The sequence below is a fragment of the Aulonocara sp. 'chitande type north' Nkhata Bay genome, linkage group LG20 (genome assembly GCF_057382095.1).
Source record: "Aulonocara sp. 'chitande type north' Nkhata Bay isolate Kocher_YH1m ecotype deep benthic linkage group LG20, A_spYH_male_GT1.1, whole genome shotgun sequence".
NCBI classification, from domain to species: Eukaryota; Metazoa; Chordata; class Actinopteri; order Cichliformes; family Cichlidae; genus Aulonocara; species Aulonocara sp. 'chitande type north' Nkhata Bay.
This window is the reverse complement of record NC_141363.1, coordinates 17,460,712-17,476,443: the sequence shown is the minus strand read 5'-3', so window position 1 is coordinate 17,476,443 and position 15,732 is coordinate 17,460,712. Positions and strand designations below refer to the sequence as shown.

Sequence of the window (15,732 nt, the reverse complement as noted above, 5' to 3'; positions counted from 1 at the left end):
ATCAGATTAAAACAGCTTAAACTTCCCAATTTCTGCTTCAGTTTTACTAACACTTACTTTACACACATTACTTTATTAATATGGACCACAGCCTGAAATACTGACCCAAAAATTGATGTTTATAAAAAAGTAAAACTATCTACAAGTATTGAGATTGACTGTTGAAATAGCTGGAAATAATAATGGTAAGAAATAAAAGTAATGGCTAACAGGCTGAACTGCGACTAAAAATAATACATCTGTAAGTAGTAACACTTTCATTAAGTAGGTAAAATAGAGTAGGTTCAATTATTTTAATTAAATGTTTTAGTTGGTGAACAGTTTCGCCAATATGATTGATAGTTAAAAGTGTTGAAAACATTTTCAGAATATTCACCTACATGAATAAAACTGGAGTGATGCTGAGCAGGCAGTTCGCTTGTACAATAAAGATTCATTCAAAAATCATTCCATTCATCAGATTTTCAAAATTTGAATCAGTTTTATTAAATTTAACAGATTCAAAGACCCAAAACAACTCCTAACAAAATAATAGTTCCTTACATATTAACAAAACACAGATAATAAATTTAGATAATAATGTTTACAACAATTTCACACTTTGTTTTGTCTTCGATTTTTGAAGAAAAAAAAATTGCACTTTCATTAAGATCAAATTTTAGAGCAGTAAAATGGTAAAAATTCTGATATGTCATCATGTCAGAATTAAAATGACTGCTCCTGGTTTTCAAATAACTCTTGCAGGATGCATTTTATCTCTTCTGTTTCTTGTAAAAATAAATCTACCATAATCTAAGCATCACCACTTAGAGACATAGAGCACAAAAGCCATTCTACATGGAGAACAGTGGGTCATAACTGGCTGGTTTTAGTGTCTACAATGACTTTTAACAGTCCTTATCTCAACACAAATAATGTGCCTATAAAAGTTAATTATCTACAAGGGAATGAGACATGTTCAACAGCCATAAAGGCATTTTCTGGATTTCTTTCTTGCAGTGACAACAACATGAAAACATGTTCTTGAAAACCTTATAGAAAACCATGACATTTTATCACATTAGTGACAGTAAGGAACATGAATGAAACTGTTATGAGTAGTCTTTGCAAGTTGCTATGACCCTTAGGTTTTAAACTTTAGTAGCATTAATAGCTATATGAATAACTGCATATAAAATGTGCCAGGTGTTTCTTACCTATAGAAGAGGTGGAACTTGGCACCCGAGAAACAAAGTCTGGAGCATTTTTTAAGCAATAAAAAATATGATCTTGACCAAAACTAACCAAGTTGTTTTGTGCATAACCATTAACAACAAACTTTGCTTTCCCCTCTGACAATTTCAGACTGAAGCAACGAATGACCCACACGAAGTTGGATGGAAGTCATAAAAAAGGGGGCTAAAGGAGTTAAAGCTCATAAAATCAAACTCAATCATCCTTGCATTGGTTTGCTGTGTAGATTATTACCAAAAACAGCAATATCTTTTAGCAATAGGTAGTAGTTGTTGTCCCTCTGAGGAAATGAAGTTGCTAGATATGAGCTTAGAAAAGCCAAGGCCGGTCCAGAGTCTTTGGAAAGCTCACATGCATCCTTCAAAAATGCAGTCCAGGAGAGCCGTTTATGCTTCCATTACATAGCCAGTGTGTTACAATATATAATATAGAAAATACATTAGATGTCCTTAGAATGAAATTGTACAGTCCCTCTTGATAACAGTGGGTCATAACTGTCTGGTTATGACCCACTATGTTGGCCCTCCACAGCTTCAGAGTTGTTAAGGAGAAGTTTCAGGATGGTGGGATAATCTTACTGATCAGTCAAGTCGGGTCAGTATTGCCCTTGTGGCAGAGCTTGTTCATGCTTGAGACAGCGCACACCAGGAATTCTGTGGAGCCAAGGAGGTCGGAGTAAATGGAAAATCCTCATATTTAATGTCCACGTGTCCTGAGGCTGTGCTGTCCAACTGAGAAGCAGTCTACAGGAATAAAAGACATTCAAAAAATTACTAAACCTTTTTTTTGTTTTTTACAAAATGAGCATCATATTTTGCTCAAAATTACCGGAAACTAGTCATTTCACACACAAACCTATCAACAAAGTGTTTGGTGAGGTCTAATAAGGGCAGTCAGTTTTCCCATAGATTTCTATACAACCAGATGTGTATTTGCAACCAGAGAAGTCGCTCTCTGCTGACCATTCCAATGGTCAGCAGAGAGCTTGAAGGCCTGTGGCTATGTACCACAGGCCTTCAAGCTGGCTCTAGTTAAACCTTTACTCAAAAAGCCATCTCTAGACCCAGCAGTCTTAGCTAATTATAGGCCAATCTCCAACCTTCTTTTCATATCAAAAATCCTTGAAAGAATAGTTGTCAAACAGCTAACAGATCATCTGCAGAGGAATGGTTTATTTGAAGAGTTTCAGTCAGGTTTCAGAGCTCATCAGAGCACAGAAACAGCTTTAGTGAAGGTTACAAATGATCTTCTTATGGCCTCTGACAGTGGACTCATCTCTGTGCTTGTCCATCTAGACCTTAGTGCAGCATTCGATACTGTTGACCATAATATCCTATTAGAGCGATTAGAACATGCTGTAGGTATTACAGGTACTGTGCTGCAGTGGTTTGTATCATATCTATCTAATAGACTCCACTTTGTGCATGTAAATGGAGAGTCCTCTTCACACATTGAGGTTAATTATGGAGTTCCACAGGGTTCAGTGCTAGGACCAATTCTGTTTACATTATACATGCTTCCCTTAGGCAGCATCATTAGAAGACATAGCATACATTTTCACTGCTATGCAGATGACACCCAGCTCTATCTGTCCATGAAGCCAGATAACACACACCAATTAGTTAAACTGCAGGAATGTCTTAAAGACATAAAGACCTGGATGGCCGCTAACTTTTTGCTTCTTAATTCAGATAAAACTGAGGTTATTGTACTCGGCCCTGAAAAGCTTAGAAATATGGTATCTAACCAGATTCTTACTCTGGATGGCATTACCTTGGCCTCCAGTAACGCTGTGAGGAACCTTGGAGTCATTTTTGACCAGGATATGTCCTTCAATGCACATATTAAACAAATATGTAAGACTGCGTTCTTCCATTTGCGCAACATCTCTAAAATTAGAAATATCCTGTCTCAGAGTGACGCTGAAAAACTAGTTCATGCATTTATTACTTCCAGGCTGGACTACTGTAATTCATTATTATCAGGGTGTCCAAAAAACTCACTGAAAAGCCTTCAGCTAATCCAAAATGCTGCAGCAAGAGTCCTGACAGGGACTAGAAAGAGAGAGCATATTTCTCCTGTTTTGGCTTCCCTTCATTGGCTTCCTGTTAAATCCAGAATTGAATTCAAAATCCTGCTCCTCACATACAAGGTCTTAAATAATCAGGCCCCATCTTATCTTAATGACCTTGTAGTACCATATCACCCTATTAGAGCACTTCGCTCTCGCTCTGCAGGCCTACTTGTTTTTTCCTAGAGTACCGGTATTTAAAAGTAGAATGGGAGGGAGAGCCTTCAGTTTTCAGGCCCCTCTTCTGTGGAACCAGCTTCCAGTTTGGATTCGGGAGACAGACACTATCTCTACTTTTAAGATTAGGCTTAAAACTTTCCTTTTTGCTAAAGCATATAGTTAGGGCTGGACCAGGTGACCCTGAATCCTCCCTTAGTTATGCTGCAATAGACGTAGGCTGCCGGGGATTCCCATGATGCATTGAGTTTTTCCTTTCCAGTCACCTTTCTCACTCACTATGTATTAATAGACCTCTCTGCATTGAATCATACTTGTTATTAATCTCTGGTTCTCTTCCACAGCATGTCTTTTATCCTGTCTTCCTTCTCTCACCCCAACCGGTCACAGCAGATGACCGCCCCTCTCTGAGCCTGGTTCTGCCGGAGGTTTCTTCCTGTTAAAAGGGAGTTTTTCCTTCCCACTGTCGTCAAAGTGCTTGCTCATAGGGGGTCATATGATTGTTGGGTTTTTCTCTGTATCTATGAAGCGCCTTGAGGCGACTTTTGTTGTGATTTGGCGCTATATAAATAAAATTGAATTGAATTGAATTGTAGGTTGAAGGCATTGTGTTCACTTTTCATACCCAGAAATTTCACCTATCTTTATATGCTACTGCATGTCAAAAAATGTCAACATTGTCAAAGTTCCTGTATTTAGAACTTCATTAAAAAAGGCAAAGTTTCATATATTTATATATTTCAGCCTTTTGTTTTGAATTTTGATGATTAAAACTATTCAAAAATCAGAAACACAGTATCTCAAATTACCAGAATATTTCAGAAGATGAATCAAAAAAAGGATTTACACCAAAAATTACAGAAATATTCAACCTCTGTTGAAGGCTCCTTTCCTATGCTTTCTATCAGAGCAATGTGGAAAAGAGGCAATCAACTTGTGGAATTGCTTGGATATTAATTAAGCCCAGACTGCCTTGGGAGCAGCCATCTTTACTTTTGAATTTTACTTTTGGTATTCATCTTCCTCTTGACAATACCAGTGATTTGTGGTTAAGGTCAGGGGAGTTGGTTGGCCAATTGAGCATAGGCAAACAAACCATTGGGAAATAGTTTTGGCACTGTGGGCAGGTGCTGATTTCTTGTGGAAAAGAAAGTTGGGATAAAGCTTCTACAGTGTCTGCAGATGGGACATGTTCTAAAGCAAGTGTCTAAAATATTGTGGCTGTGTCCAATTTCAACTAACAACCACCAACATCAACCAACAAATCAAGAAAGACTGAAAACGTCACACTGCACTTTAAACACCATCAGTTCTTCGGCATGTCACTCTTTTTATGAGTTGTAAGCGATATTCATCAAAACAAAAAGGATTCATTTATTATACTTCATATAAAATGAATGTGGAATATATAATAAACCTTACATGTTTAAATTACTACTAAACAAACCACCATAATCAACACAACATTATTTTATTAAAGAAAAATACTAGTAAATTCTATGGATGTAACTGGCTAGCTGACTGATTGGACTGGGTAGTGCTAGTATCCCCGGAAGTAACGATGTTAGTCAATTGCAGACATGCTCTTTCCACCCCTTTAAATTTATTGATTGAAATCTAATGTTTCTTTAAGCCAGTGGTTCCCAAACTTTTTTCGTTAGGCCCCCCTTTGTTTTACAAGAAAAATCTTCGTGACCCCACAACACCTAATCCCACCCACCTGCCCCCCCAGCACAAACACATCCTCCAGCCACACACACCCATATTTTGTTTTCAAACTCCATTGCGGGTTATTTCACACCACAAACATTTAGTAAACAATTACATGAATAAAAGTAAACTGCAATAAATTACAGGTAGCAATGAAATAAATTAGCCTACTAACTCTTTTACACTACGCCCACACCTACACGGGTATTTTTGAAAATGCTGTTTTTCTATGCGTTTGGGCCTTTCGTCCACACATAAACGGCTTTTGAAATCACCGAAAAACGCAAATTTTTTTTAACTCCGTATTTGCGTTTACGTGTGGACGAGGAATACAGAGTTCGTCACGCAAGGTATGTGCCTTTTTTCACGTTACGCTGTGCGTCACGTTATTGTTTACATGAGATGAATTTCTACAATGGCAGATAGAGACAAAATACTGTTAATCTACCTGCAGTTTTTACACGCTTACATATACACACGCAGTTACTGTCCCTCCATTTAGAAAGGCAGGGGCATCATGGTGTGATTATTTTACATGTAGTTGTTTTTATCCTGTGTAATAATGTTCAACATTGCTATCAATACATTTTTCAAAAAAATGCCTCTCTGTGCAAAATGGGTTTAAAAACATAAACAGCTGTGGGATACTGTTTGTCCTGATTTAGACAGGGGGAACAAACTGTGGCAGGATCAGCCTGATGTTATTTGTATCCCACTGTAACGTTACTGTATAAAGAGCAAACATCTCCAAAATGTCAGGAGTAGTTAGTCATTACAAGAAGTGTTTGTGAACTAAAAATCAAGAATCTGGGATACTGTCTGTCCGTGGTTTGGAGAGCCCAGCGCGTGCTCCCCGCGCAGGCGGAAGTAATTCTGTCGCAGGGACCAACCTTGGCACTTGTGCAGGTGAAGCCAATGGGAAGATATGCTTTACCATATTTTCTAGTCTTTGGCTTGGAAGGAAGTTGGTTTGGAAACATTTTAGGCGATGCTTCATCTCCTGCTTTGCGTTTGTGTGGAAGCCCGTCAAAAACCTGTCCATTATGCTAGCAGTGTCCAAGCGTTCTTTTTTTTCCTTTTCATACGCGCCCCTCCTGCAATGGCGGGCCCCACACTTTGGGAACCTCTGCTTTAAGCAATCTAGGCAGAACATTTCCTTAAAGTAACTGAATGAATGGAGTCATGTCGATGAATGCATGTGATTATAGCACATTAGGCTCTATATCATCACCTTCATTGACAAGTTAATTCGGATCCAGTGGATTAAACTCCAAAAAGAAACCCGTGAAGGTTTGGGAGTAGAAGAGCAAGCAAAATCCTTCAGACTTAAAACATTTATATGCTCACGACCTGGAATTTTTAGTCACCTCTTCTTTCACATCTCTTTTTGTGAGTATGACAGAGCTTAACGTCTTAAACATGGTTACTTCCTACAATCACTTTTGCACCATTGCTCTTATTGATGTGGTTTTAGCATGTTAGAATCAAGCTGAAAAGAGCATTTTCATAAAGGTCAGACATTTCTGAAGGACCTTTAACAGCTTGAGAAATTCCAAATATTGACAAGCCATTGGCAGAGGGATATGGGAGAGACATCTAGACAGATATTTTTCACAGATGCTTCAGCAAATTTCATGTGCCACTTACTAGCCGACAAGGAGTACAGAGGTCTAACCCAAGACTTTGTGGACTGGTGCCAGCTGAACTACCTCCAGATCAACGCCAGTAAAACCAAGGAACTGGTGGTAGACTTCCGCAGGCACAAGCATTCTCCACTGCAACCACTGAACATCCAAGGTATGGACATTGAGGCTGTGGACATCTACAGGTACCTTGGTGTTCATCTGAACAATAGACTGGACTGGACTCATAACTCAGACGCCCTCTACAGGAAAGGGCAGAGCAGGCTGTACCTGCTGCGGAGACTCAGGTCGTTTGGAGTGGAGGGCCCACTCCTGAAGACCTTCTATGACTCTGTTGTGGCTTCTGCTATCTTTTATGGCGTGGTCTGCTGGGGCGGCAGCATCTCTGCTGGGGACAGGAAGAGACTGAACAGGGTGATCCGAAGGGCCAGCTCTGTTCTAGGATGCCCTCTGGACCCAGTGGAGGTGGTGAGTGACAAGAGAACGGCGGCTAAGCTGTCATCCCTGATGGACAACATCTCCCACCCCATGCAGCAGACTGTGACAGCACTGAGCAGCTCCTTCAGTGGGAGACTGCGGCACCCACGGTGTGGGACGGAGAGATTTCGCAGGTCTTTCCTCCCCACTGCTGTCAGACTCCATAATAAAGACTAACTGATCAAGCACACACATCCATACATATGCAATAATACTAAGTGCAATAATCCTTTCTGTCATCGTTGTATTTTTACTCAGTTGTATATAGTATTTGTATTTGTATTCTATTTTTTATCTTATTGTATATTTATTTTATTTTATTCTACTGTATATAGTATTTTATTTTATTCTATTCTGTACAGTTGTGTACTGTATTTATTCTTATTGTATTCTAATTTTTGCCTCATAACTTTTGCACTGTCCACTCCTGCTGTGACAAAACAAATTTCCCACGTGTGGGACTAATAAAGGTTATCTTATCTTATCTTATCTTATGTGCAAGGAGAGTTTAAAAAGAAAAAATAGATGCATTAAAAAAACACAAAAGAATAGCCAAAACTAAAATCTGTTGAGCAGTTGTTTAAATAATTGCTGCTCAATTTAGTTTCTACACAGTCAAACATAGAATTTGCATGGAAAACCTTTTACCTGAGTGGCAGATGTGACAGTCTGTCCAGCATAGGGTGACGGGGCCATGTTGGGTTCACTCTTAATAGTGGAAGCGTGCTCTGAGACTGACAGGGAGGTTGGGGAGCCGGTGTCAGAGGTGATAGATCCTGAAGAATCAGCAGGATGATAATATGAGCTATTATTATGTTAATACACTGAGATACTTTTCAGAATGGTTTGCAGATTCTGAAAAAGTTTTAACCCAGAAAGGGTTAGAGAAGGCAGATTCTCAAACAATTCTGGCATAATCTTTTTGTTTTTCTTGCTTATTTCATTTCTTGTTAGTAGCTACTCACATGACTGACACTGCTTTCATTAACCAGCTTTTTCTTCTACACAACATCCTACATATTTTAGTGTCTGTTTGACCTACCTGTGGATGTTTTATTCTTGGGCATCTTGGGTTTCCGCTTCCTTGTCTGAATGCTCTCTTTCTTCATTGCGAGAGGTCTGGGCACCTGGAAGGAATACAGCAACACAAATAAGTTCAGTCTACCTCCCAGGCCCTAATACAACAGAGGCTACAGTGTCATGACAACCCACACAACCTCTCCTCCCACACTCTGATAACAGTGACCACAGTGCCCTTGGAGAGGTTTTACGCTGTGCAAATAATGAGCTGCTCCCTGCTGGAGCAAGAAGCTTGCTGAAAGAGCCTTTTAGCATGGCCTACCCCATGTAGCTTCATGTAGAGGCCACAGGCATTACAGACAGGTTCTCCCTCAGCGTTGCGTCTCCACAGTGTGGTGGTGCTGGTATGGCAGTTAGTGCAGCACAAGCCGGCCCGGCGTGATGTGGTCTGCTGCAGGAGGACATATTTGAATGGTAAATTATCAACTGTCTGAAATCACAGATCACATCTTGAAGTAAGGTTTGAGAAATTGGCGTTAAGCTGTTCCCTCAACTTTTCCAATGAATTGCAGGATGCTGGTATGTTTGGTATAACAATGATGAATGCCCCCAGGCCCATGCAAAAGAGAAAATAATAACTCATTAGCTGGGCAACATGTAAAGGCAACATAAATAATTCTTTCATGTGTGAATATCTGTTTGGTTTGGGGCGAAACAAAAGCAGCAGCAGAAAATCCCGTTGCTAAGCAGAAACTTGTCTAAAAACAGCTCGAATCAAGGGCAAGGTCAGCACAGGACAAATAAAAAACAGTAAAAAAAAAGCCTTGTTGTGGAAATAGTTTGTTGAGTAGCTGACAGTCACAGTTGCTTTGGAGCTGGAAGTTCCTGGGAAATACAGAGCCTTTGAAGCCTCCATGCACTAACATTGCCGTTCACATTTTCTGAATTATTACTAATTAATATCTCCTTTAACCTCCCAGGACCTAGCGTCCACATATGTGGACATCACATTTTGGGTTATTTAGACCAAAATACTCAGTTTTGGTCTACATGGGCCTGATATCCACTTACGAGAACATTATACTGCTACTGTTCTGTCAAAATTGTAAACAAATATGTGGCTCTCATTTTTCTTAAAAACAAAAATAAGGTTAAAAAAATCTGGTAATTCTTTGTTTTTACTTTCATCAGGCCCCAATGTGACCAAATATCAAAGAGAAATTAAAAATGCATGCCGTGGAAGAGTTCGGGTCTCAGGAGGTTAAAACAAGAAACAAGATGTATTAGATCTACCAAAGAATCTGGGCATAAAGACCTAAGTCACATGAGAAAAGTAAAGTGTTCAATAAGTGTCTTATTGGAGATTTAATACTTTGACAGTGATGCATTTTTGCTTATCTTGCTGATTACCAGTAATTCATTTCAACATTTAACTTTATACACTAATAACAATATAACTTGGCCATTTAAGGAAAGCATGGGTGTTATCTGAATCCCTGCTTAGCTGCTTCAGTCGTCCCCTGTTTTCTCCTCATTGTTATCAAGTCTTTGCTTATTTTGGATTTCTTTTCATAATTGTGCATTAAGATACTTTCATTTTTATTAATGAAGTGCCACTGGAATAACTGTTTTTTAAAAAATATAATATCAGATTACAAAAACAAACTGAACAATTTTAAAGCAAAAATTTTCTTTTTCTTTATCCCAGCTTCCCCCAGAGTGATGATTTGCTGTATCAGTATAAATAGAACATGGTTGGTTTTAAACTGTAGACTGAAGAAAAACAGTCTTAACATAACTGCAGGTTCAGTTTGTAACCAGCTTGTCAAAAGCTATAAAAGCAATAATGTGCAATGTAATTTCCATTTGATGAGTAAGCCATGAGAGAAAGTTTCACAACAGAGTGTTTATTCTCATTATATTACAGTCAAATATGGTTGCAGGCACTTAAATGATAATTGTTGCATGCAGTTACCCCAGTTTGATGGAGGAGATGTTATGCCTGTTCGAAGATTTTAAGGACAAAATAATTTCAAAAAGATGTCTAGAAATGAGCCTCTGGAGAAAAAAAATGGAACACAACAGCTTACAGTACTAGAAAAATGTATAGTTGTTTAACTTTGTGGTAAAAATATAAGTGTGTCAGAGATGAAATATGAATTTGCATCTTTATGCTTTTTGATTATCTGCTGGTAAATTAAGGTAGTTGAAAAAGTCTTTTTTTTTTTTTATTTCTTGTTAGAATGAATAATAGTCTTTTATTTTCAAGACCGTTGCTTTGATTCTTTTGCTGACTCTGCTCTCCTTTTGCAACATTAAAGTGCAACACACAATCCATGTGTGTGTACAATCCATTGAAAAAAAAATCGGAAAGGCCCCCTCATAGTAATAGTTTATGTATTTTTTAAATTATTGAATATTTGAATATTAATGAGGATTACATTTACTGATGATTTCCAAATGATTTTATAGTTTAAATTACACCAGACGATAAATTCAGCTAAAAGGAATCGATAAATAAACTATTTGGAGTCTGTTGAATGGCAGAGTGGTTTGAAAAATGCAAATCATGAGGTAGGCTGACTCGGTATCGCCCAAGTGTAATATAGGCTACATAGTTATACTATGTTTTTTCGATCTATCGGCGAGTCTTACCAGCCGTTTCTGCGGCTTGATGAGGGGCCTGTTGATGCCGTTCATCTTGTGATAGAGGCCGCAGGCGTTACACAAGTAGTGCCCGGTCCCGTCTCTGCGCCACAGCGGGGTCGACACGGAGCCACAGTTGACGCACTCCCTGCCCTCCGTGGGCATGTCGTCTATCAGGTCTGAACACAGACAGGGAAAACGCACATTAGACTGAATGCATGTACACATATACCATAACTCTGCACATTACATGATTATTTCATGGCTGTTGGCCAGTTTATTTCATTTGAGTTTAGGAGATTATTTAGGCCTAAACGTTTACATGGTACTCGTGTTCACTTCCAGTTTGTCCAACGTGACCAATCTCTGACAATCTCTAACACTTCTTATCTCCGTGGTTTCACGACGTTTTGGTCTCTCTGGTACCCTTAGATGAATACATTCAAAAGACTACATGCCTTATTACAACACCTTCTTCTGAACTTTTACAGCGTACGCGGGCGTGCGTGGCGCTGTCGTGGCTACGGTCCAGTGCCTGATGAATAGCCAGGGAGGAATGTAACCCGCCACCACGCAACCCCCACCCCCCATCCCAGTCCGTATGATGAAGGGCGCTCAAACGCATGCGAATGAATCAAATAGAGGAATCTGTTTGGGGGGTAGCATTTTCAGCGGCCACCCCCCACCCCGCCACCCCCTCCGCCATCACCTCAACCTCCACATTCATCACTCTCTGACACACTACGGACTCCTGGCATTAATTGCTCAAATACCTAATCCCTCCATCGATAAACCAGAGAAAGAGAGACAGAAAGAGCGAGCCAGACCTGAAGTAGACCACGTCCGTCGGGACAAAGCTGTCCCGGACTCACCCTTTGAACTTGTGATTGTATTTCTCATCGTTTCGGAAGAAAAGAATTCATCACAAAATAAAGGGCGAGTAAAACTGAAAAGGGTCATTGCGTTTTAATTACCAAACACTTTACATGAATAATATTAACCGAAAGATTTTCTGAAATACTAGTTATTCATATTTAAGATGACTGAGAATAATTAATGGGTTTATGTTTCCGTAAACGGTCCAAATTAATCTTCACAGTCAGCCTAAAGATAATCATCATCTCCAATGCTTAGGGTTGGAAATAATGACATGAAAATTTGGATTTGAGATCAAAACACAAAACACTAGATTGCTTTAGAACATGAAAACCCTTAAACTAAACACATATGTTACATAAAAAATACATGCGCTTAGAAAGTGAGTTAGCAGCGTTTATAGTTATCTATGAGTAGTAAAATGATAAAACTAGCCATGATGAGATAAATGAACTCTGTAAAAAAAGTTAACGTCCCATAAGTTGAATAGCCTCATGGTTAGACTTATCCCCTTGGCTGAAAACGTTTCTTTTTTGTTCAAATTAAAATAATTTATGCGTTCAAGTCCCCAAATGTTGATTCGGTTAATGCACTTATAATAAGTAATCGGCTGTGCGCTTCATTGCTATGGCATTAAACTTTAGCTCTACCCAGTGATTATTTAATCGTTTTTGAAATATTTGAATGCAGAATCACAAAACATCAAAGCTTGTTTCGTCCCCGTCAATCAAATTAAAAGAAAGCAGGAAAGAAGCAAAACTGCACCAATAAATGTTTTTTTATTTCTTTATAGGGGCGATGGAAACTTTATTGTTAACACATTTTAACTATCAAGACTGTTCTGACCATAAACTCTGCCCAAGTATTTAAGGCCATAAAGACCGACTAGTTTTGTTTTCCTTTGTGCACAAATTTAAATGCCTGATATGTAAAATATCCATGTCAATCTTGGGACCTAAAAAAAGGGCCCACTAACAAATGTGGGCCAGAGATCCCCCATTCGTTTATAAAGATATTAATACTTTACCACTAAGAATACTGCAAGAGATCCTTGTATGAACATTTATGTTCAATTATCATGTTTACCTAATGAAAAGATAAACCCATTTGAACTCACTGTTGATCCTTTCTATAATAATGGACTCTTTAATTAAACCAACAATACACTAAAGAGTTAAATTGGGTTTCATTTATCTGTTAACATTTTTAAGTGGTGTCAAACCATCAAACTCTTCTAAATCATGAACTTCAAACACTCCTGTCTCCCCGATCCAACACGTGGCCTCCAAATAAATGCTGACGGCTACACTTAGAGACGTTTCGACTGTCTGATCAAGGTGATAACCGCTCTTATTGTCACGGCAGTGGCCCTTTTCACTGGGCTTTTCTCTCCCCGTGTGAAGGTCGTGATTAAACCAGGGAATTAAATTAACATTTTAATTGATCCCTCTTTAGCGTCACTCTCTTCTTGATGAATGTGTATTGTTTAAATCTAATGTGGGATTGTTAGGGGACTTTGATTCAATCACCGACCGCATGACACAAGCATTATGTTTACAGGCCTCTCTGTCAGCCGCTGTAATAAATAACTGCCTGGCCTTTACAACCGGTAAATGAGGTTTAAAAAGAACCTCTGCCATGTTAAAAACAATAACAATGATTGTGGAGCAACAACAACACCGTTTTCACGAACAAAATGTTCAGAATATTCAATTCGTCTTATTGATGCTGACATTTGGACATTAAGCAACCAATAATTAGAAGACATAAAGCAAGCATAGACTGACGTGATTGTTATTATGTTCTTAATATTTGGAAGGAAAATGCAACAATTTAGCTTACGAGTGTTTTCAAGCGGTAATATGATCTTGTGGCTACAAAAAAACAGAAAACATCAACCCCCCCGTTGAAAACATATTAAAAATGATCAAATTATGAAAAATTATTTTATGAATAAAAATATATTTACTGTCAGTCTTTCATACTTCGTTAAAAAAATAATTTTAAAAATTCCAGTAAATCAGAGGGAACCGGGATTTCGCAATAGTTTTAGAAACTTGATTTATGTGCTTACCCAGACTGGATCTTCTCCCCGACAGACCACCTTGTCGGCCCTGCAGGCTTATCACCCCGCTTTCGAAATGTCCCGGCGTCCAGGAGGATGTCGCCATCTCGGGGCTCATGTAGGCGTACGGGTTGGAGTAGGAACCTCCGACTGAGCGCACCAGAGCGCCTCCGTACTGGTCAGAGCGAGCTCCGTTTCCGAGAACCAGCGGGCTCTGGTAGGTTGCATCTCGCCCGGTGTTGGTGCTCACGGGCGGGCTGTGCGAGTAGGAGAATCCATGTGAGGGATGGGGGCTGCTGGGCGTGAAGGAAGAGCCGTCTGTGCCGGCCTGGGGCCAGCCGTGATGACCACTGAGGCCGTGAGACTGATGGGGCGAGTCGCAGGTTTGCAGGTAGGGCAAGGTGGGCAGCATGGCAGGAACTCTGGTGGAAGGGACGTAGACGGGAGAGCTGGCCGAGGGATGGATGTAATTCCCGGTGTCATGCGTGTAATGGGACTGATTGGAAGAAAAGGCCAGGCTTTGATACATTTTTCTCTCTTTAAAATCTACTTCCTGGCGGAAAACTGGAAAAACACGGGGAGGGCTTCCTCAGCCAGTCGCAGGACTGCTGAGATGTCCACAAATCTCATCCACACTCTCCTGAGGAACTTTTGTGCCTTGATGTGAATCCTGCATTGTTATAAATGTACAGAGAAAGAAGATAGCTGAAAAAAACACTGGAAAGGTTTCATGGGCAACTGATCCACCCACCCAGCCTTAAGCTTTATTGCGCAAAAATAAAACCTATTTTTCCCCAATCAATGAGCCATGCCAAAAGGAAAGTTCGACAATCCGCGTCAGACATATTTCACCTATATCACCTTGAGACATGGAATGGATTAGAATGACATTAATGATCAAGGATATCTGCACACTCGGAGGCGACTATCAGCAACCCCACACATCCTGTGCCTCCGCAGTTGGCTCATTAAATCAGAAACGGAAACTCAATCAAACACCACAAAAGATAGCGAGCTCCCCTTCCATATCTGTGATGCATATACTTTCTATCAATAGTAAATCAAAACACATAAAACGTTGATAATGGTTCTGCGCCGTGTACAAGAGGAACGCAGTTTCTTTCCAAGGGCTCTCAGTGCATTATCTCACCAGATAAGGACGGTCGGGTGATAAAGCAGTCTGGTCTTTTACCAGTCAAAATTTTCAGCAGACAAGCGCAGTAGGCAAACTTTCTCCCTCCGTACCCACGCAGACAGACGATGGAGCTCAGCCGAGCCTCTCCAAATAGCTCGGTTTTAGTGCGTTAAAGTTGCTCACAAGTGGTGGAAGATAAATGTAAGCAAAAGTAAAATGATTTTTTTCCAGGGGGAGGGGGAGTCCGGGATCACTGGAGCGCTCTTCTTCCTCTGCGTATATCTGGAGATAGGTACTGTCGCTGATAATTGCTGTTATGAGTGTGCGTCTATTCGCTCTCCTACTGGAAAATTTGTACGGGAGTAAAACACGTGACACAGATCGGCGATCTGATGTAGACCTGGGTGGGAACGGCGGAGGGGAGGGAAGGAAGGCGCTAAGGAGGGAGGACCCCTGGGTAGGACAGGGCAGGAGAGCTCAAACCTGAGAATTGAGGACTTCTAAAGTGTAAACTAATAAAACCCTGTTCTGTTTGATAGGACGAAGGATATGGAGGCTCCATTGGCGTTTTATACACAGCAGTATTCACGATCATTGCCTTTACGCTTCATTCTACAGGGGGATTTAATGCACGACTTTTTTTTTAAATTCACCTGGAAAATCATGTTTTAAGGTTTTC

At 39.9% G+C, this 15,732-nt stretch overlaps 1 protein-coding gene across 1 annotated transcript; it reads right to left on the bottom strand.

Annotated features, from left to right (window-relative positions):
* Positions 1-483: 483 nt before the first annotated feature.
* On the bottom strand, positions 484-15,402 carry gata5 (GATA binding protein 5). The gene is made up of 7 exons (XM_086277921.1): positions 15,069-15,402; positions 13,928-14,588; positions 10,987-11,156; positions 8,654-8,782; positions 8,354-8,438; positions 7,960-8,087; positions 484-1,976 (listed from the first exon to the last, which is right to left on the bottom strand). The coding sequence occupies exons 2-7, from the start codon at positions 14,445-14,447 to the stop codon at positions 1,857-1,859; spliced, it is 1,152 nt and encodes a 383-aa protein (XP_086134047.1). The 5' UTR covers positions 14,448-14,588; positions 15,069-15,402; the 3' UTR covers positions 484-1,856.
* Positions 15,403-15,732: the final 330 nt, after the last annotated feature.